Genomic DNA, 21,555 nt, shown 5'->3' on the forward strand with positions numbered 1-21,555 from the left:
AAAATGCAGTTTAATAATCCATTCTCATTCCTCTCCCAGAAACATTTAGTTGTAACAACCTGTATTTAATTACGTATGATTAAGGATTTATTAAATATTAATACGGACTGATTAATGTGAATCTAATGAACCTTTCTTAACCAATAAACAAATAAATGATCAAGTCTACATCTGCAGGTCTCAGTTTTGATAAGAAATGAGTGTTTAAGAGCTATGCTGAATAAAATCGAAATTTTATCAAATGTTGACTCGATTGCTCTCTGAGGATTAAAGAAAGGCCTAATACAAATAAACAGGAGCCATCTGGATGTGTCAGTTTTCCCTGCATCAGGAACTGATGCTGGGAAACTACTTTTAGTTTCTAAACTACTTTTACAGTCCAGAGTCAGGCTGTTCATTCACAGAACTAAACTGGACTTTAGTACCCACTCTGCTATTTCCTAGCTCAGCTTATCCAGCCAAGGCCATTGAATGTTTGGATGGTTTCCTACTTTGGATCACTACAAAATCAAATACCGAGTCATGCTGAGCAAATCAAAGCAAAACTTAGTAACTCAGTAAAAAGTTCACACAAAAATGGACAAAAATATGGATGTATACGATTCAGAGATTTTTTTTATACTGAAATCTGACAAGTCAGCCCGTCCTGATGAGACAGGTGGCCCAATCCCTCAATCAACATCAAAAGATCCGCAGAAAGACTTGGCTCCAGGCCTGAACTCTCCAACATGTAGACCACTACTGGTCCAAAAGTACAAGCAAAGTCAGCTCCAAATTGCTCACAGCTTCATTAATGAGCCAAAGAGGTTTGGGAATTCTGCTCTGTGGAGTGATGAATAAAAACTGGGGCTTTCTCGTCTGGAGGAGGAAGAATATAGTATGTGCAGCGAAAAGAGCACCATGACCAAACATAGCAGTTTGTGTTTTAATTGGAGAAACTGCCTGTTTGTTAACAAATTTAAATTGTTCCTGTTTGATTTGTTCATTGCAAACAGCTGCTACCCGGAGCAACTTTGCAGTAAGTCAGAATAAAGGATGCAAGATGAAACAACAGATTTAAAGACCTCAAAGAAGGTTGATAGAAAACACAATGTGATGTTAAAACAATTAGGGAAGGAGCCAAAGTGCTTCAGTAAAATTAGGCAGCTCCATCCATTGGTTCATATCTCAAGCGCTTAATGGAGAAGAAGGCGGGTACAGCCTGGACAGGTGACTATTTCATTCATTACAAATAAACAAAAAATAGATCTTTTTTTAAATAAATGGCAAAATTTCAACTTGTGAGTTGTGAACAATTTGTTTGAATCCAGCTTTAGATGGTTGTTTTGCACCGATGGTGAGGGTCATGAAGAAACGTGCATGCTGCATACTGAAACAGTTTTCCTTTGATTCGGAAACATTGTTTTCTTGTGTTTGATGTACACCATGGTAGAAATTGCACAAGGAAAATGATGAGAACATCAGGTAGATTCCTGGTTCTGTTGCTTCCTTTTCCTTCTGTTTTTGTTTTGGATTAAAGGTTGAGAAAATATTACTTGACCTAGATTTTAGTTATGATCCTCTTTAGTTGGAATGCTCCCCATTATAGTTACTACGACGTCATTTCGTTCTGTTAGCTATCAATATTGTTTAACTGATGTCAGAGTGTGATTGCTATTTTTCCCAATTTAGCTTAAGATAGATTATTTTAGAGAATGAATGTCTTTGCTTGAGGGCATCAGTATCTGCTCGTCTTCTTCTCATCTGTCCTAGTCCATGCCCTATTGTCACATCTAATTTCCTCATTTTTTCCCCTCCTCTGATATCCCCACCTTCACATCCTCACCCCCTGCCTAATTTCCTCTTATCTTATCTTTCCCTTTTAATCTTCTCTTTCCCTCTTCACATTTTTCACCTCTATCCACACCGATCCTCTCTTGTGCTGAAACAGCATTTTATGTGGGAGACAATTTGATTGTCATAGTGAAAAAGAAAAGAATGAAAAAAAAATACATTGTCATACAAACAGTATACTTTTATAATGTTATTTGAATTTTATTTTGTAAACTGAATTGTATACATTTATTTCATAACTTGTTTTGCTAATCTCATGATCAAATAAAAATGACCCAAAAGCTTTAAAAGGTAAAAACAGAAAATGTGAGGAAACGTAGTCTAAAACAAACAACAACAAAAAACTAATTTACATTTTCTAAAATGTGATTTATGCCAGCTGCACAACAGAAAAATAAGACAAAGACTTTGACCTCTTCAGCTTAACGTCCTACAATAAATTAAATGGTTATTTTTGGTAATGTTTAGGAATCCTCTTTTGTTTTACAATCTTATTAAACCTTCTGCTTTTGCCCTTTGTCAATGTTTCACTCCCAGAGTGAAACGACTCAAAGAAGCATCTGCACATTATTAAAGTTCCTTTCTGCAACCAGCATGAAAAGCGTTTATGTCTCCTGCTGAAAAGAGGCTGATGGATTTAAAGGAAACAGTAAATGGACGGATGGCACAGGCTGTCAGTGCATCAGTGACGACAGGCTAGAGAGGCACACCCAGCATGTACGGTAATCACACAATGAGTTTAAGTGCCTCCACTTTGACACACGAACACTGCCGCTATCCGTCGCCCTCAGATCTGAACAAACAAACACACCCACACACACCCACACACCCCCACACACATGCCCATTGGAAAGTTATTTACATTTTGAAGGATAATAAGAACCTAAGGCAGACGGACTCCTGCTGAGCAGCTAAATGCATCTGGAAAATAGTGACGACAAACCAAACAAAAAACCCAATGAAATGTAAATGAAAATCCATTTTGACGCTGTGTTGCCACAGATGAGTGAAAATACAAAGCCGTTCTTTCAAAAAGTATTCATGCACCATTAATGTTTCAGCAATTCTTCTGATTAAACCTACAAATGTAAATGTTATTGTTTTTGTGTTAATACTACCAGATTCTTAATAGTGAAATGGAAAGAAAATCATGGGGGTTTTTTTAAACGTTATTTACAAATTAAAACCTGAAATGTGTTAGAAGGACTATGAAGAGAATGGGGCTGTGATGCCACAACTCAGCTTTTTTCCATTTTAGGGATTAAAATGGGTATTATAACTGTGTAGGACTATGGGAGATCCATAATTTTATCAGATAAGGTCTAAAGTTTATGTGCACTGAGGTAAAGGCCCCAGTATTTACCAAAGGACATAGAAAGTCCAGATTAAAGTCCAGATTTGAAACAATGGTTACTTTTTTCTGCTCTCTGTCTCATTTCCTTGCACAGAAGTGGGGAAAGGACCATTGCTCATTCAGCTCTGTTAACATGAAACATGTTGCAAAAAGACTGGAAATGAACTGAGCACTTTTAAGTCCAGACTGAGAGCACTAGAGATGAATTCTTTAAATTGTTATTGTTTTTAATAATAGCATTTTAATTGCAATTTAACTACTAATTAAAATGCTGGACGCCTTTGAAAAAGAGGTTTTTAATCTCAATGGGACTTTCCTGGTTAAATAAAGTAAAATAAGATTTGAAGGAAACACAGAAAATTCCTCATTTCAAATTTATTTAGAGAGTTTTTTTTGCCAGCATTTGAAACAGGCACTGGTAACCATCACTACGGTGCTTCACAGTGATGGTGATAATAATACATTCCTCCACAAAGTTGTAACCAATGCTACGGGCTTTTGCTATGTCCTCTAAGTGCTGAAACTCCATTAACATCACAAACATATTTGAAAGCTGTGGGAGACGGACAGGATCTCTCGTTGACCAGAAGCTAATTTGGATCCAATTAAATGTCTTATTTTGCCATGATCACAGGCTGTAGTCTCTTACTGGGGATGAATACAGCAGTCCTTCCCCGAGTTCTCTCTCCACGTTCTCTTTCTTCTATTTTTCTGTCACTGTGTCTTTCTGATTACCATTTGCACAAAAAAAAAAAACAGTTCAGTGGAACAGACAGGAAGCCTCTAACAAGCACTGTACTGTTTAGCTTTGCAAAACCGCTCAAGCTCAGTACAACTGAATAAGGAATGTCTGTGAGTATCAATGTTCAAGTTCTCAATCGTATTTAAGTCTAGACTTCATCTAGGCCATTCTAGCACATGAGTGTACTCTGATTCAAATTATTCTTTTGCTGCTGTGGCTGTAAGTTACGATCATGCAACACATCTATGTTATTATCCAAATGCAATTGGTGGTTAACCTGCGAATGTACTGCCTTGTGCCTCATTAAAAACTTCACAGTTTCTTTCAACAAAATACACTGAAAGGGTTTGACATATAGCAATTTGTTTCACACAATATTGCAATAACCCTCAGTAAATATTAAATTAGATAACAACAAAGGAAGCAGCTTCTCTCTTATATACTTAATTTAAATGCTTTTACTTAACTTTTAAAAACGTTTAGTACAACCTAAACATCCTGATCCTTGATTAAAGAAAATATCTTTAAATTGATCAGAGGCATTTATTAGTCTCTGCTGAAGGAGATAAAAGCACATCACTGTTTGCCTAAACACTTTAACACGTCCTGATATCTATTGCAAACAGGGAGAGAATCTCTCCACTCACACAGCGTCACAACTGTCTGCAGCATCCAATTAATCTCCTGAGAAACAAAGCGAGGGCTTCTAATCAACACGAAGCAGGGAACAATCTACAATACCACAGGCCTGGTGTTAGCAAGCAGATAAGGCAGATAAAGCTAGATGCATTACTGACAAGCAGAAAATGTGATGCTGGTTGACTCCCACACTGTGGCGCTGCCACTAACCACAGACAGAGACGATTAATAGCAGGGGATTTTACAGAGTTTCTGAAGGGAACAAATGTTTTATTATTTCAGGCCGTCTGGATGGAAATACTGATCGAATCTGAAGTGAAATTTATTTCTAGAAATATATAGCCTCAGGTGGGCAAAACTAGCTGGACTCACCTCTAAACTCTGACAAACTACAGGATGGGTCATAAGTTTCCATACACAGAAAAAATAAACATTTTATATTGGACAACTGTTTTTATTTTTGTTGGACTCTGTGTAAATCGCTGCATGTCTTGGACCACTTTCTGGTTGATCTGTAACAGTTCCAGTTTACTGAAACTTGCAATTAATTTTCGCCACAGTGTCGTGTGTGATGCTCGTTCCATGTTTTCTGTTTAAGTTTCGTGCAACCATGCGACTGCTTCCCGATCCAGGCATCAGTATAATTTCAATTCTTTGCTCTTTTGTCAAAAACATCTTCTTGGGTGTCTAAAATATAAAAGAAATATACATTTTACATTCTCCTATGTATGGACATGTATGGCCCACCCTGTACAGCGCTGGTCACTTTTATTAGCCTTCCTGGTAAAGTCCCAAAAATTAATATTTTAATGTGGTAACATTGAAAAAAAAAATCTATCCTCACTGGGATAAAATCCCATGTTAAGAAACAATTGTTTTAATGAAATTACTGCTTTTACATTTATTTACCTCCCTTACTGTCCTGCTCAAATTAAACCGTCCACCCAAATGGTTTGAATGATTTTTGAAATGAAATTAATTATCTTGGACTATGTCTGAGTATCGTCACATAAAGGGTTTAACATCACATGTTACTTCTGTTCTTGGCATAAATATTTATACATGTAGGTGTTTTTAAATGAGAAATGTTGGTTTATTGCAGCTTGTACCCTGTTTTCTGAACCATCGTCTATCTGACTTGAGTCCATGTTTTCAACATGACTTGGAAAAGATTTTCTGATTGAGCAAATATCCTCAGGGCAACTGTAGCTGGCTGATAAACTCTCTAGGCTTCAGGAAAGTGGGTTCTGTGTACAAACAGCTGCGATTCGTCCTCCAGTTCATAATGAAGACTGAAAAAAGGGAGGAAGATAAGAATCATCCTTGTGCGTGCGTGCAGCCACGCGAAATTCAAATAAGTCGGCCTGTGGACGCGTGTGTAAAGGTTTCTGTCAGAAGTGACATTCCTACAGACTGCGGATCGATGTGGCAAATGGGAGCTTCTCTCTCCCTCCCTCGCTCTTTGCCAGCCTCCTTTCATCCCGCTCTACCCCACCTCTCCTGGGATGAGAATTGCAAAATCAATAGAGCTAAATGGAGTTGCCACGGAAGCCATTGAGTGTCCTTACTAAGTGCAGCAGCTATAAAACCCCTCACTCCGCTCTCCCCCTGTTTACCACTCTCCTCATTCAACAATCTCCACTGCTCCTGTCCTCATTATTCCACACAAAGAAATACAGCAGCTCTAATTCATAGGTCACTCCTTGAACTTCAGAAACTCAAGGATAATGATAAGCAGTAGCGGTAAATCACTGGTGAGTCAGACACAGAATTATTATGTAATAAAACATAAAAAGAAAGACATACAGCTAGAGCTCAGTACATAAGTCACAACATATAATGCTTGCCTTCATTATTCTTTTATGTACTCAGTACAAGTCGCTGAAAATGGTAGTTAAGGGCTGAGTAGCTATGTCTCTATGGGGAGTTGATAAAAAGGATTGATTCACTGGATTTCTCCTCAACCTTCAGAGGAAATAAGGAAGCATAAAACCTGGACTAACACAGACCGTTTTATGTGTTTAAATGTATTAACAACAAATATTTAGACAAATTTTAGGACATTTAAGTAGACCAAAGAAACGGTTTTCACCAGAGATAAAAGGAGGTTCTTGAGGAGAAGTGACTGCTGTAAAGTCAATGATTCAATCCAATTGGCTGGGTTTCCATGGAGAAAAAAAAACTTTTTATGCACCAATTGTAATAACCCGCTTAAAGCAATTGGATCTGATTTTACCCAATCACTACTGTTTGGCTCAGTTTTCAAGGAAGCTACGATGTGAAGCTTTCCGGAAATGGCATGTAGAGTAAACAATCGTCCCCCACTGCAAAGAGAAAAGTGTCATTTACATCTTAGATGAATAAATTTGATCTGGAAAAGAAAAAGGTTGCATGGCTCCTCTGTCTTATTTCCACTGACTCACAGAAATGGGCTAATTAGCGCAAAAATAAGCTGGATTGTTTTATGTCAGTGACTGACAGCAGCTTGTTTCAAAACACATAAAATAATATCAAAAGTAACAAGCAAGACTTTTTTTCTTTAATCTTTGAGTGCAAAAAGTCAGACTTTCATGTAACCTGTTAGTGGTCTGGATTAGACTTCTCCAGGCTTTCTGAAAGTCTCTTAAAGTTTTTTTTTTTTTTGTCTGGTTTGTCTTATCTTTTTACTCCAGCCCTTCCACCTCACTATTACAGCACAGTTTGTGCCTAAACAATGAGGAAAGTGGTTAGGTGGAGAACAAGGGGAAAAGTGTCAAGTCTAACAAAACACCGTCAACGGGAGGGAAAAAATATTTAAAATTTATGTTTAAAAAAACGGACCTAAGAGATGCATCATCCTTCAGTCGATCATCCTCTATTTGCCAGGTTTTCATAAAACAGCAACATGGAGTCACCTGGTTTCTGTTGTAATATTTTATATCTGTCATTATGTTAATAACTCTTGTATTGGTCATGGGTTCAACTAAACATACGGGAACGAACTTTGTCTTTGTGGAGAAACTTTCTGCTGACACAACACAGACTAATCCCTTTTATCTTATAGTTCATACAGAGGTGGTCTTTCCAAAAGAAACACTTTTGTTTGAAAATGTTCCTATTCTGGACTAAAAATAAGGGAAACTGTCTTCAATGTCAAAACAAAAACTTGTGTAGACTTTTAAAACTCCGTAAGGATGAACAGAGGCAAATTAAAAGGAAGTCTGAGTCCATAAAACTGGAGATCAAAACTGTTTATGATTAAAATATTTCAGGCACCAACCAGAGCTCTTGATTGTAGTAACTTGTCTCCAGGTGAAGTTTCTGTACTCGGCACAATATTCAGCTAGAACATGAGCAAATGAAGACTCTGCTGTATACACCCTATACAGTTCTTACTGTTTGTGTTTGATGTGTAAAGAGTAAAAGTAGTAATATGAGAGAAAGCAACAAAAAAAAAAACATTTACAGAACAAATGACAAGAGAGTAATAGAAGAGAGGAGAGGAGTCTGGAGGTTGTTTGCTCAGAAGACTGCATTCTGCTGCTTGGATGGCATTTCTTTGTCACGTTCACCTCTAGAGGCTCCAGGGAAAAGAACAGCAGAATGAGAAAAACACTTTTTAATCTACCTTTGACCTAGATCAAACAAATGCCTGTTTGAATGGTACACAGGAGGAAAAGGCATTTTGCTGAACCAGTGACCTGCAATAAACCTTTCTTGGTGAGAGCGAACAAACACCGCGACAGACAGTCCAGAGAAAATACACTCTGCTGGTTAACTTCACATGAGAAATATGAATTTAGACAAAAATAAATTTAAAAAAATCACTTGTTAATGTGTCAATACCCATTGATGCTTTTCTTGTTTTGTGAAATTGCAACCACATATTCAGTGTACTTTAATAGAGGTTTTCAACATTTGCATTAAGTCTAAAAACTCTAAACAAAATCCAATGCTATTAACTCTTTTTAAAATTTATAAACAGAGTTAAACAGTGTAAAATATTAAATGTCAATCTAGGTTTGCTACCTAATGTGGTGTTAATGTTATGTATAATTAAGACTACAAATGGCCACCTGTGGTGACGTCATGGAGCGACAGGCTTAAGTAGTCCAGGTGAGGCTGATTGTGGCATTGAAGTCTGGCTGGATGTTTGGTGATCCGGGAATAAACTGATAACGATGATACAGTTCGACTCAGCGCATTTTTCATAAAAACACGACACCTAACATCAAGGAACCCAGTAGACGGTTCAGAGGTAAAACTGTGGAGAAGCTGAAAGCCGTGCTCAGTTTTATAACAACGTTGAAAGATTTACACATTTCACAGAACACTATTTAATCAGACAAAAAAAAAAATAGGAAAGACAATGGTGCAGCCTCAAAACATGTCATCTACCGAAGCTGATAAGGCAGGTAAGAAGAGCGTTAATCAGACAATTAACTCTGAAGAAGAGAGACTGTTGTTATTGATTTGTGGAATCATTAACTTCACAAATCTGACCTTTCTGAATGAGTGGGGAAAGAATCTACAAGTGTCCAATTTAAACATTGTCACGAGCTGCATGGGGGACACAGCAAACATGTTAGAGAAAGTGTGCCACTCTGATGAGAGCAAAATTAAACTCTTTGGGACAAATTACACGTTCTAGAAAAGTTTCACCGTCCAACACTATGAAACACTCCTGCTGTGGGAAGGCCCTTTCTCAGCAGGCACAGGAAAGCTGGTCAAGGTTGATGGGAAGATATATATGGAGCTAAATATCCATGGAAAAAAAAAACTGTTAGCAAGTGCAAACAAATTGACAATGGGGTGGATGTTGACCTTTCTGCAGGATGATGATTCTACAGACACAACTATGATGTAAAACTTTAGATCAACGGCTTTTTCTGTGTACAAAAGCTGTTGTACACAAATCTCCATCTCATCTGTCTAACCTTGAGGTATAATGCATAGAGAAACTGTGGGGAAAAAAACAGATCTGCAAAACTGGATGTAATATCCCCTAAATGCATTGCAGCTACAAATCTATGGAACACAGTTCAAATTTTATCTGCAAGACAAACTTTGAAAACCATGGATCATTTTGCATCCACTCTACATTACGCATTTTGGTCCATCACATATAATCCAAATAAAATCTACACAAGTTTGTTTTTTGAAGCACATCAAAATTTGAATAGGTTCAAGGAGTACACATACTTTTGCAAGCAGCTAATCAATAATCCAAGGTAAAACTCTGGTCTGCAAAACCTTATCAAAAATATATTTCCTACACCTGCATAATAAACATCCCGAATGAAACCAAACAAATCAAGTTTTTCACAGTATTCAAGCAATCATACTTAACCAAAATAAGTAGTAGGAGTATACAGTTACTAAACAGGAGACTTTAGCAACTCATTTAAATGTAAATTGTAGAGAATTTATCTGCTCAGTAATTTCTTGGATAGTTAAAAGTGACTCAACAAATCTTTAACGTTGGCAGCTCTACCACGGCGCACCGTTCACTGCGACGATGTGAAGAAACAGCAGATGGCAAGTCGGAGAATAAAACTCCAGGAAAACTGCCTGCATTGCAACTCCTTTCTTACGCAAGAGAGGCACGGTGCAACATTTGATGGTTTCTTTGTAACCTTCCATAGCAGGTGAGACAACATAATGTGATGCAATGTGCTTTCTCTTAAAACGGCTCTAAAGAACGAAAACCAAAAGCTTCACTGCACAGTGGTTCAAAAACGTTCCAGGTAAATGAAAGATAGCAGCGATCTGCTGCTGGGAGAGCCATTAACCAGAGCTAAATAGACTTTACACTCTTGATGTGTGTAGGGGTGTGTTTGTGTGTTTTAACTTGTAGCATAGGGGTGTCTGATGCTCTCTTATCTCCCGCCGGGAGAGGAAGAAAGTGATGGAAGGCCTCTGGTAATTAGAGGGGAAAGCGTTTCCCTTCACTACACAAATAGCGATAGCCCTTCACTTGCTGAAGAGAATCACCCTTGGTTTGAGTTTGCACTCAGATGGGGCACAGACACCCCTACACACACACCCACACACACACACACACACACACACACACACCCTCCTCACCTGCTCCAGCTTCCAGTGGAACTCAGCGGGTCGGAAAGTGTCAATCTGCGTGAAATCTCTCCTGAGCAGGAACACCAGGCGGCAGTTGTGAACGTACAGAGAGTAGTGGTGGCGGTTCATCTCTGCACGCACACAAAACACGCGGAACACAATCATTATATGCAAAGTAAACAGGATGCATGCTCATTTTCTGAATTTTCAAGAGAACAAGTCCTCCAAATGAATACTCAAGCTCTTTTTCACTTGAGGACTTCTTTACAGTAAAGCCTGTCTAAGAGATCATTAAACGCTTTCAGAAGAGGAGTTTATTTTTCATAACTCCCCAGTGATTAGCCAATGCTTGTCCTCATATGTCAGAAAAATAACCCACTTTTTATGGAAAAAAAAAAACAAGTTTGCTCAAAACACCAATTTTTAAGCAAATAAGCCATCTGTTAGAAAATTCAGATGGTCTGCATTTTCTAAATGTTTAATTATGTATTTTAATCTGTAGCATCCAGATATGAAGTAGGCAGAAACGTTGTAGAGGACTTGTGCTTGAGGAATGCATTCAGAGCCTAATTATTCAATCTTTTTATAAGGTATTTTAATTATGTTGGATGTCTCTAATAACAGAGAGGGGAAACATTGAGCTCTTAGGGGGAAAAAAACTGACCTAAGTTTAAGAAAAGGTATATGCAAATATTAATGTCATATCAAGCTTCAACACCTTAGCGTAATGTGAGAGGATTTCCCCACCTGTCTTGTCAGAGTTGCACAGTATGGTTTCCTTCTCAGCTCTAAGTCCCGGACTCGGCCCGTGTTTCATCCACGTTGCTATGGTGAACTGGTCTGTCAGGTTCTGCGGCACCACGTGAAACGGAACATTTGCAGCCTGGTGCCCGTCGAACCTGTAGATGAGGTCGCTCTCGCGTCCGCTGTCGGTGAGGAGAGATGCGGTCCAGTTTGTGGAGGGGCTCGGGGCAGGAAGGAGGTCGGTGCTGCCTGAGGCTGCTCCTGGATGTGCCGGTCAGAAAACGTTGACTATTAATCAGAGAAGCACTCAGAAAGTCCACGGCGTCCCTGCAGAAGCTGCAGAGATCTGTTGCTCAGGTGGGAGAATCTGTCTTAAGGACTAAAATAGAAAAAAAATCAGGTCTTTTCGGGAGATTAGCAAGATTTTTGAATCCCTGAGAGAAAGCCCCATCTGCTACTTACAGAAAATACAGTGAAGTTTTTGTTGGTTATGTGACAAATGTGAACAAGTTCATGAGGTACAAATACTTTCACAAGGTACTGTACAATGCGTTTCTGGGTAAAAATGGATCAAATAAATGTCACATTTAATGAAAGTTTGGAATTAATTTGGGAAGTTTCATTATTTTTTTTTTTTTTTTTAAATGCTCCTTTAAATAATGTGCAAGATTGAAGTACTATGATGGAAATGGGTCTATTACTCCACTGAGAAGGTTAAGATGTCAGGAGGTAATTTTATATCTGAATTAAAATTTTATGCAGTCTTAGTTCTTGGCTATCAAAAAGCTCACCTCTATTTAATCAGAACATTCTCACTTATTTATTTATAACAATCCATCCTCTCTACTCTTTTTTCCCCCTGTACTTTGTATTCTTCCTTACCACAAAGTTTCTGCAGAGACTTTTCAGAGTAGGTTTCACGGTCGCAGCCCTTTCCGATGTGATTTGTCTGCAGCTCCACCATGGCCTTCACACCTGACAGCGGACCGCCGCATGTTTCCAGGTGCATCTTGGGAAAGAGCTGCTTGCTTCCGGTCCCCGGCTCGTAGTCCACTCGCTTGTTCCAGCCTAAAAGTACGACGAAGATTTGAAAAGTTTGTACATATTTGGTTTTATGCACACAGCCTTCACCTTAGAAATGAACGGCTTGTTCCTTCTTGTTATTTGAAGAATTTTCAGGGGAAGATTTTTATTTATTATTTGCTCAAACAGAATGATGGAATTACTCAACTGCTAATAAGACTGCTGAGCAAAAAGGTCTGTAAAAGAGAGCTCCCTTGTTTTCTACTGCCAGCTGGACAGACAGCTTTTTTATCACCAAGTTGTTGAGGCTTTTATTCAGTGTGTACCAAAATGCCTCCATTGGGGCAGTGGAAGAGACTCAACATGCTGATGTTGCCGTGTGCATGTCACACCGTCAATGATATCAAGTCTCCTGGGAAAATTACCGAGAGAAACAGATTGTGATTAGGACGGCAGCGAGAGACGACGTGGATCTCAAGTCAGTGTGAGGGAGACTTCATAAAACTGCAGCTGCAGAAGCATTGCTGACCTTTGCACATGAGAAAATAGGTTACAGAGGGGAGTAGAGCTTTAAATGCATCGTTGCTTTATGTTTTATTCATGGTTTTAAGCTAGTAGAGGTTAATGGTTTTACATTATGCTTCGCATGGGTTAATGATTTTGCTTTATAGCCACTTTTATGAGACCAAATTTGAAGAAATAATGCAACATTTATAAGGATGTTAGTATAAAGAAAGAATTTTAAGTGTTAGGTGATGTTTCAAGTAAAATATTCTTAGATCTCAGAAAACCTGGAAAGAAATTACTTTGGTTTATTGCTGCTTTCATTGCTTCTTATGTAAAACTAGATTGACTTTAGACATTACTTTCTGACTATCTTTTTTCTACCTGTCTCTCTTAAAGGATATATTAACCTGCATGTTATGAAGGATCAGCACTTAAAACTAATTTATGTGCATCCATGAGTATGTACTCCTGTTTTTTTCACATCTGTCTCATCCACAACTGCAGGCTAAAGATTTTTCCTAACAAAACGATGCGTTTCATTTTGTATAGCACATAATTATGAGCTGGACTGCTCATCTAGACTGCTTTTACCATAATAAAAAGTTAATTACAGTAGACAGTGCTCTGCTGGCTTCCTTTTTATGCAGGAGGAAAATTTACAGCACCTATTCAAAACAATTCATGAGCTATAAATACAATCATAAATTTCAGTGTTTCGACAAAAGTGGTGTATAATTGTGTAGTGGAAGTAAGACACTTTTGAAATTGTTTTCCAAAGAAACAATCAGCAACGTGTGGCATTAATTAATGTGTATTCAGAACCTGAAGTTATGGCTGCAAGTCTGACAGAGTGTGTCTTGAGCAGCTTTGCAAGACTGAACATTTCCTCCAATTCCAGTCAAATAAATCAAATTTGATGGAGAGCATCTGAGAGCAGTCATTTCTAAATCTCCTGGATAAAAGTAAGGCTCATTACAAAGGCCTGACTATATTTACTTATACATCATAGTTATGTAGTACTTTATGCTGGTATCACATTAAACTGGACTTCAAGGTTGCGATGTTCAAAAGTTTAATAATAACATCTGCATGGTAGAAAACTCAATTCATTTTGAATATTAAAGTCTGGAGTGTTGCTTGGATTAACAAAATGGAAATTTAGAGAATTTTTTTTTTTTTTTCTGATGCTCTTTTCTTTCCGCATTGATTACAAACACCAAACTGATTAATTTCTCTTTTGTCTCACTTGATGTTTGTTGTAAGCACTTTAAATTATTCACACAATAGAAATATAATCAATACTGCTAATGGTTTAATCTAATCATTTCAACAATTTGAACAAATAAATACAATAAAACTTGACTAAAAATTGACATGTTTTGTTAGGTTTTAACTATTAGTTTAGGGTTAGGGGTTAGGGTTAGGGGTAAGGCATTGCTATTAACTTTGAGCTGTACCAAAGTCACCACTTTGTAGCATATTAATTTGTAAGAGGATAAAATGAGTAAAATATCTCCACCCAGACTGGTTTTTCTTTCAACAAAGTTATAAAAACAGTCGTCACGCTCCCTCCATCACTGGAACTTTGTTTTCTTTTGTTTGTCTCTCTTGTAATCTGTTCATTTAACCTCTTCCTTCGCCTCCTTCTCTCTCTCCCTCTCTCCTCCCTTTCTTCCTGTCTCTCTCTCTCATTCCTTCATGAGCTGGGTTCCTGAGCTGCTGTCAGAGCAGACAGGTGAAGCAGCAGGGGAGATGGGCTGAACTGAATGCCAAGCTGTTGGCATGTTAAAGAAGAAGAAAAAAGGACCGGTCTGGTCAGCTTTCCCTCCTGAGGTTTGTGTCAGGTCCTTTGATTTCCTTCAGAGACATTCAATATAAAATGAGCGAGAAGTTCCTGAACAAAGCAGAGTCTGCCCATAAGACTGCTCTGAATTGCAATCTTCAACTTTGAATGCATCGGCTACATTTAGGTGCCTGAAAGCAATATATAAACACTAGTCAGTGAGTTTCTATCGAGTATTTCAAGGCAAGACATCGTGTGTGCAATTCAGTGGTTGTTTCTGACCTTGCCATCCAGGTTTGCAGACAGGCTTGACTTCGATGTGAACTGCCACATCCTCTTTTGCTTTCTTCTGACCGCAGTCAAAGGCAGACACCATAATCCTGTAGCTCTGCTGCTTTTCATAACTTAGTCGCTCTGTGTTTCTGATGTTACCTACGGGGGAAACGAAAACAAAGAGAAAAAAAAGGGGATTATTCCTCAGCTGAGGAAACTACAATTATATGCAGAGTTAAAAAAAAAAACAAGCAAAAGCAAACCGTGGAACTGAAAGGAAAATAACTTTTAGCCTGATGTCACAGTTGAGTGAACTTCTATTGCATTGAAAAATAAACAACCTTCCTGTGAAAATTTTGTATAAACTAGGATGAACAGATTGTCTTTTTCAGTCTGCATAAAAGCAACAAATGACTTTAGACCGATGTCACTAGTGCAGCCAAATGTTACTGAATTCAAAAAGCAGTGTAACAAAATATAAGATCTGTATTGTAACACATTCATGTTTATGTGGCGATATTTTAAAGCCCCACAGGAGGCTTATCAAGGATTAAATGTTGCTGATTTTCTCTCTTTCTCTGTGAATGTTCCCCATTTTTCATTCATGTTTGTGGAAAAGTTGAGATTCAACATTCACACATGTAGCATCGTATGTCACTGTTTCATGGTTAATATTCTTTAGCTAAAAGTTTATTTACACAATTAATAGATTCTAAAGGTTTTGTGTCATAGTTTCATTTGAGTAATTAAATGAAAAGAATGGCTGAAAAAATAAATAGATAGAATTATCTGTACCTTTTTTCTTTATGCGTCAGTGACATAGAGAGATATGTGATTTAAAACATTTTCCTGGCCCTTTTTTTCTCCACTTTTATACTCTCAAAATCAAAGATATAGCAGCTTAAATAACCTTATTAAATAATAAAACAGCTCTTGAGCATAAAGGTGTGGTTCCACTGCAGAAAACTTTTCCAAGAACCCAGGAAACATTCCTGAGGGGAAATTAAAATTTTTGGAAAAATCCTAAACTAAATGCACAGCCTTGTAGTAGGAGGACACAAAAATATTTCTTACTGGTACAATATTCTCATCATTCTCATCATTATATGTCAGTTTATATTTTCTATTGCTTATTAGGATTTTTGTATTAATATAATGGCAGCCACTGATGCTCCTTTTTATACTGTTTGCATTTGAATGCATTGATAAAATCCACCAACTTCAGTGAAAATATCGTATTATAGTAAGCACAAACTCTCACCATCAGTGTCTCAACGGAGACGAAAAAAGAGAGCGCACCGCTCTCATTAAAGCTTCTTAAAGATATGTGGACTGCTAATGTCATGATTATTTTATAGTGTTTATTTTCTGGAAAACAGATTCAAGAAATCACAACTGTCCAGGATTGTTGATCATTCAGAGATGCTGAGTTGTTGCACTACTGCACGTCTGTGTTGTTACCGTTTCAACGAGACACATCTCAGGCTTTAATTATTAAAGATCAGCAGATTGTTACAAACTTCCTCTGAGCAAGAAATGATTTTTAATGCAGTTTCAAAGCTTAATTGCCATGAAACTGTCATAAACTGTCTTTAGATGTTGCCATCCCAATCAGACCTCTCCTTATCTTTCCTTTGATTTTCCTGGACAAAATGTCAAGATGGGCGTAGTTAATTTGAAAATCAATCCAAGTACAGATTTCCACACAGTTTGGAGTGGCAATCTGTGGCTTTTAAACCATAATCACTATGAGACAATGTGAAATTGATGCTGCTTTGGTCTGATTTCACAGCCTTTAAAGCCACTCTGGATCGTGTCGAGAGTCTTCAGTGTCAGAGGATATAATCTAAGAAAATGACCTGGTCGTAATCCCCACTGTTGACACGCACACAACAAATGACTGAGGTTGATAGAAAGGTTGCAGGAGTTAAATTTGGGCAAAATCTTTCAGAAGCCAATAGTAAAAATGTTCTGTAAATGTCTGCTTAGATAGATATTATTCAAAATACATCTTGGATCTTGCCATGAATATTAAAATAATAGTTGTTTAGACATAGTAAAACTAAAAAATGAGAACTCAAGAATAAACATGCTCTACTACTGGCTATTTGTTTTGTACACTATGCATTAAACTTAACCTAAATTCAAACTACTCATTTCTAGCTTTTTTTTTTTTTTTTTTAAATGTATACATTTTTAATCCTTTTACTTATTTTCCAGGGATTCTATGAAGCCAGATTGGCTTAAGCTCGGATATCACTTTTTGGTTTTCCTGCAAACCCAGGACATGTTTAGTTTAGTTGGGTTTTTTTTAGCAACACTGAAAATATCATTGCTGTCTCTATCTAAAGGCTTGATGGTACAAAACCCCCTCACTCTGCTTTGGTAAAGAGGAATGAAGGAAGCGAGTGAGATCCAGTCGGCTCAGAGAACATCAGAATGTAAAAGAAAGATAAGCTGACATGACAGAAGAAGACAAGCGAGGAATCAAAGTCAGACAGGGAAAATCTCTCACCCCAACAGTCTGAAACCCAAATAAAATAGAAACATACCAACAATGTTTCTGCCACTTAACAATGGGTGGAACAAACTAACTGTACAAATGGTAACTGCTTCTAAGTGCTGTTACAGTTTGTTTAGAGTTATTTATTGTATTTTATTTAATGTATAGTGCCATAAGCTGCTGGGCTGATGTTAACCACCATCTTGATTTTCTCTTTTCTTAGAAGAAATACAGTGAACCTGAATGTGTCTGTCGTGAAGTCAACCTATTGGACCTGAGACGAACATAGAAGCGTTACAGCATGAATATGATATTTATCATATTTTGGGCTTTTTAGTAGCAAGGCAGTGTTGAAAAAGAGGAATGTTGGAGTTTTGGGTTGGGTTAGGCGTTTGCCCCGTCTTGGCTGTTGTAATGTTTACATTAGGTGGTTATTTGCAGAGAAGCTGGTGATTAAAAAATGGAGGTGCTACAAGTGTGAAACATGCGCTCAGAATAAAACAGGTATTTCTAGGAGTTTTACAGTATTTTTAGCAACTGATATGAAAGTAAAGCCTTGTAAGAACCGGTCTTAATTTTCTACTGTGACGAGAGACACTTTACAGGCTTTATTCTCATACAAGAAGACCAAGAGTGGCAAACTGTCTAAAACAGCCTCCATTTCCTAAGAACTATCTCCTTATATCACCATTAATGCAAACTTAACTACAGTCTAAAGGTTAATAAAATAGTATTCACTTAAAAAGGAAGTCTGTTTTGGTCTTAGTCCTAGCCCTTAGCATTAGCTTCCAAGATCAAGTACTGTACAGGTCTAGTCTTGCCTTCTTGCCTATCATTTTAATGGTTATTTGAAATAAACTATCCCTGATTCATTTTCAATTCACTCTTTAGTCTTTAATAAAAATGACTACACATCTAACATTAAGTAGTTGCTGCAGAGCAGTTCAATTACTTTTTCTATTTTGTGCTCCCTTCCACATTACAAAGTTACCACGGCTCTACAGAGAAAATCTAACCAATAACCTGCAGCTTACCCTGCCCTCCAAGCAGTATTATTGAGCGTGTGAGGAGAGCAAGTCAGACTGGTGTCAAGTACACAGGAAAAAAAATACCTGGAGATTAAAATCACAAAGCAATAAGACAAAAAATATTAATAAAAGCATGAACCACCCAGAGAGAGGTGAGTAACTGTAGAGAAAGTTTGTGTTTCTGTCTGACTGAACAGCAAACACACACACACACACACACACACACCCACACCCACCAAACACGCACACACGCCTACACACACACACCCGTCTGCCTTCAGCTTGCATTGCACTCCACTCAGATCACGTCGGGCTAGAGGCAGTCTAACTCCCAAAGTGAAATTTTATACAGACAGATATGCTTTAAATAGTGCATTCAACAGAAATAGAACACAACCATTTAAGCAGATAGGACAGGTGGGAAGAAATAAGTTAGTAAATGATAAAAAAAGAAACAAGCTTTAGTTTTGTGGTAGATACTGTAAATGTTCAGCTACTTCTGAACCATGGAGCATTAAAATGCTAACATTTTTCGCACATTTTTACATTGTGAGAAATTCCTTTTCTCATTTCAAACCCACTTTAATAGTATATCTTTCATTACTAGCTCCCACAGAATGTTGCGGGATTTGTTTTCAAAGTCGGCCACATCTGTATTTAGCACAGATGTTTCATGTTTACACAAGGTTTGAGAGATCACAAGGAAATCATGTACAAAAGAGAAAATGTCCCATTTCTCTCATCAAGCCATTAACCTTTCTGTTTGTGTTTAAATGAGGCAGAAACAACACAGTTAGCAGAAAACAGCCTGCTGCTTGTAGTACAATTTAATCATATATTCCAAACGATATGTTTATGATTACAGAGGACTCCAGAGGGGTGAATCATCGATTATTTCCTGTGAGGGCACTGTAAACTTGGTTTAAAATTCAGAAAAATTTATAAAATAAAGTGTTCAATTTTACTTTCTAGAACTTGTTCTCCTTCATATTGAACAGCTTATTTTCCCCCTAATGATACAACACCTTGCAAAAAATTCATACAACTTGAATTCTTCCAGTTTTGTCATGTTACAACATATTTAATGTATGTAATGCAATGTTATGTCATCATCTGAAAAGTAGTGCACAATTGTGAAGTGGAAGGTAAATGACAATTTGTTTTGAAATTTTAAAAAAAATACAACCTGAATCTATATCCCACTTACTCTGATACCTTCGTATTAATTTCAGTTTATCCAAAGACCTTCAGATGTAACCTAATTATGTTGAGCATTAAACATCTCATAAAAGACTGATTAAAATGGTGAGCGTGCAATAATGTTCGCCTAAAATAACAGATCAAAGAAAATCTGTGGGGCCGGGGCGGACAGTGGTCCCAAACACACAGCAAGTCAAAATGTAATGGTTTAGACCAAAGCTGATTTTTGTTTTATAACGGCCTAGTCAAAGTCCACACCTAAATCCAGTAAAGAATCTATATTAAGACTTGAAAATTTGCAAATGCCCTCCACCCAATCCGTCTGACCTTGGTTTGTCATTGACTTCAAATTCAGTCCCTAAATGTACAAAAATTGTAACGCAACAAAAAATGGTTTCCACAAAGTATCGACTTTTAAGAGCTGAATACAAAAGCCCACTATAATTTCAAATCTTTATTAGTAAAAACATTTGAACGCCAAGAATCAGCTTCCTTTCACTTCACAACTGTGCACTACTGTGTGTCAGTCCTAAGATGCAGTCTTTATGAAATCTGTTGATGTGTGAACCCAAAATTTTGATCAACATAAAGTAAAAACTGTGGAAAACTTTATGGGCCATGAATACTTTTGCAAGGCTCAGTGTGAAATATATATCTATAACTATTTCTCTAACACTTTGTTATATAAAGCAAGTTATTTACAATATGCATTCTCAATTAAAGGATTTAAGGAGATTACATCTTTTCACTGAAATATGAGACACGACAAATTGCTTTGAATCAGAACCAGCAGCTCATACCTATTATTTACACCGGTGCCCCATAAAACATTCCAAAAGGACAAAAAAAATAAGGTTCCTCAACTTTTTACCACTCACTCATGCATGCATGCAAAAAACTTACCATTGCGGTCTATGGCAAATGGGGTTCCTCCAGTCACAATTTCATAGTTACAGATCTGACTGTACTGCGGTGAACAGTCCTGGTCCCACGCCTCCACCTGAAATTGAGTTCAGACAAACAGTGCTTTAACATCTAATATCTCAAATACGAGACATAAAAAAATAATAATGGAGGAAATTTTAAAACATTTTAGCTAAAGGCTAGTGTTCTCACTAGGGATGCACCAAGAAAGAAAAAGGGGGGAGGGGGGTCTGATTTATTCACTACCCCCTTCACACCATACAAAATAATGACCAGCAAAAAAGAACTGACATTGCTTAGTGGTTCAGTTTAACAACCTCACAATCAATATCTAAATAAATACCTGCAGGATGCTGTCATAGATCTTGCCTTCAGTCACTGACGCCTTGTACAGAGACTCTCTAAACACAGGGCTGAACTCGTTGACATCATCCACCTGTATGTGAATCACAGCCCTAAATTCAGGAAGACAAGGTGAAAGAAGGAAGCCCATTGTAAAATATGGACATTAAAAAAAGGCATGGATGATTTATTTTTAAAAAAGAAGAAAGAAAAAGGAGGGGAATGATAAAAGAAAAATAGGTATGGAAAAAGAGATGACAGAAAGAAAATTTGAGTCATGAGTGGGGACTGAAATGCCCCCAAAGTTTATTTCGTCGTCAGACGCACAAGCATGAGAGTGTTCAGTCTTCAGGGGCTCACAGGCAGCAACGTCAACGCATTTGTTTGAGAAGAAAATGACAGTGTGCCAACTCAATGTTGCCACATCTTTTGATAGGATGTGAGAATGTGTACTGGATCTCTGAATAAAGTTTGTGTGTCATGGGTATGCTTATTAAAAAATATATATATGTATGTGTCATACTTGCATCTAAAAGCTAATTGCACTTTGATTTACTGATGTACAGCAACTATAAATTCAGCTTTCAAAAGCATTGATGGACG

At 37.5% G+C, this 21,555-nt stretch overlaps 1 protein-coding gene across 1 annotated transcript in view; it reads right to left on the reverse strand.

Moving 5' to 3' along the window:
• clstn2a (calsyntenin 2a) overlaps positions 1-21,555 on the reverse strand; it is a 154,669-nt gene that overhangs the window by 29,592 nt on the left and 103,522 nt on the right. The window contains exons 4-9 of the mRNA XM_032565740.1: positions 20,954-21,065; positions 20,590-20,686; positions 14,965-15,114; positions 12,252-12,437; positions 11,373-11,630; positions 10,635-10,756 (exon numbers count right to left, since the gene is read on the reverse strand). Coding sequence (XP_032421631.1) covers positions 10,635-10,756; positions 11,373-11,630; positions 12,252-12,437; positions 14,965-15,114; positions 20,590-20,686; positions 20,954-21,065 — 925 coding nt within the window. The remainder of the gene's footprint in view (positions 1-10,634; positions 10,757-11,372; positions 11,631-12,251; positions 12,438-14,964; positions 15,115-20,589; positions 20,687-20,953; positions 21,066-21,555) is intronic.

The sequence above is a fragment of the Xiphophorus hellerii genome, chromosome 6, assembly GCF_003331165.1.
Source record: "Xiphophorus hellerii strain 12219 chromosome 6, Xiphophorus_hellerii-4.1, whole genome shotgun sequence".
Taxonomy (NCBI): Eukaryota; Metazoa; Chordata; class Actinopteri; order Cyprinodontiformes; family Poeciliidae; genus Xiphophorus; species Xiphophorus hellerii.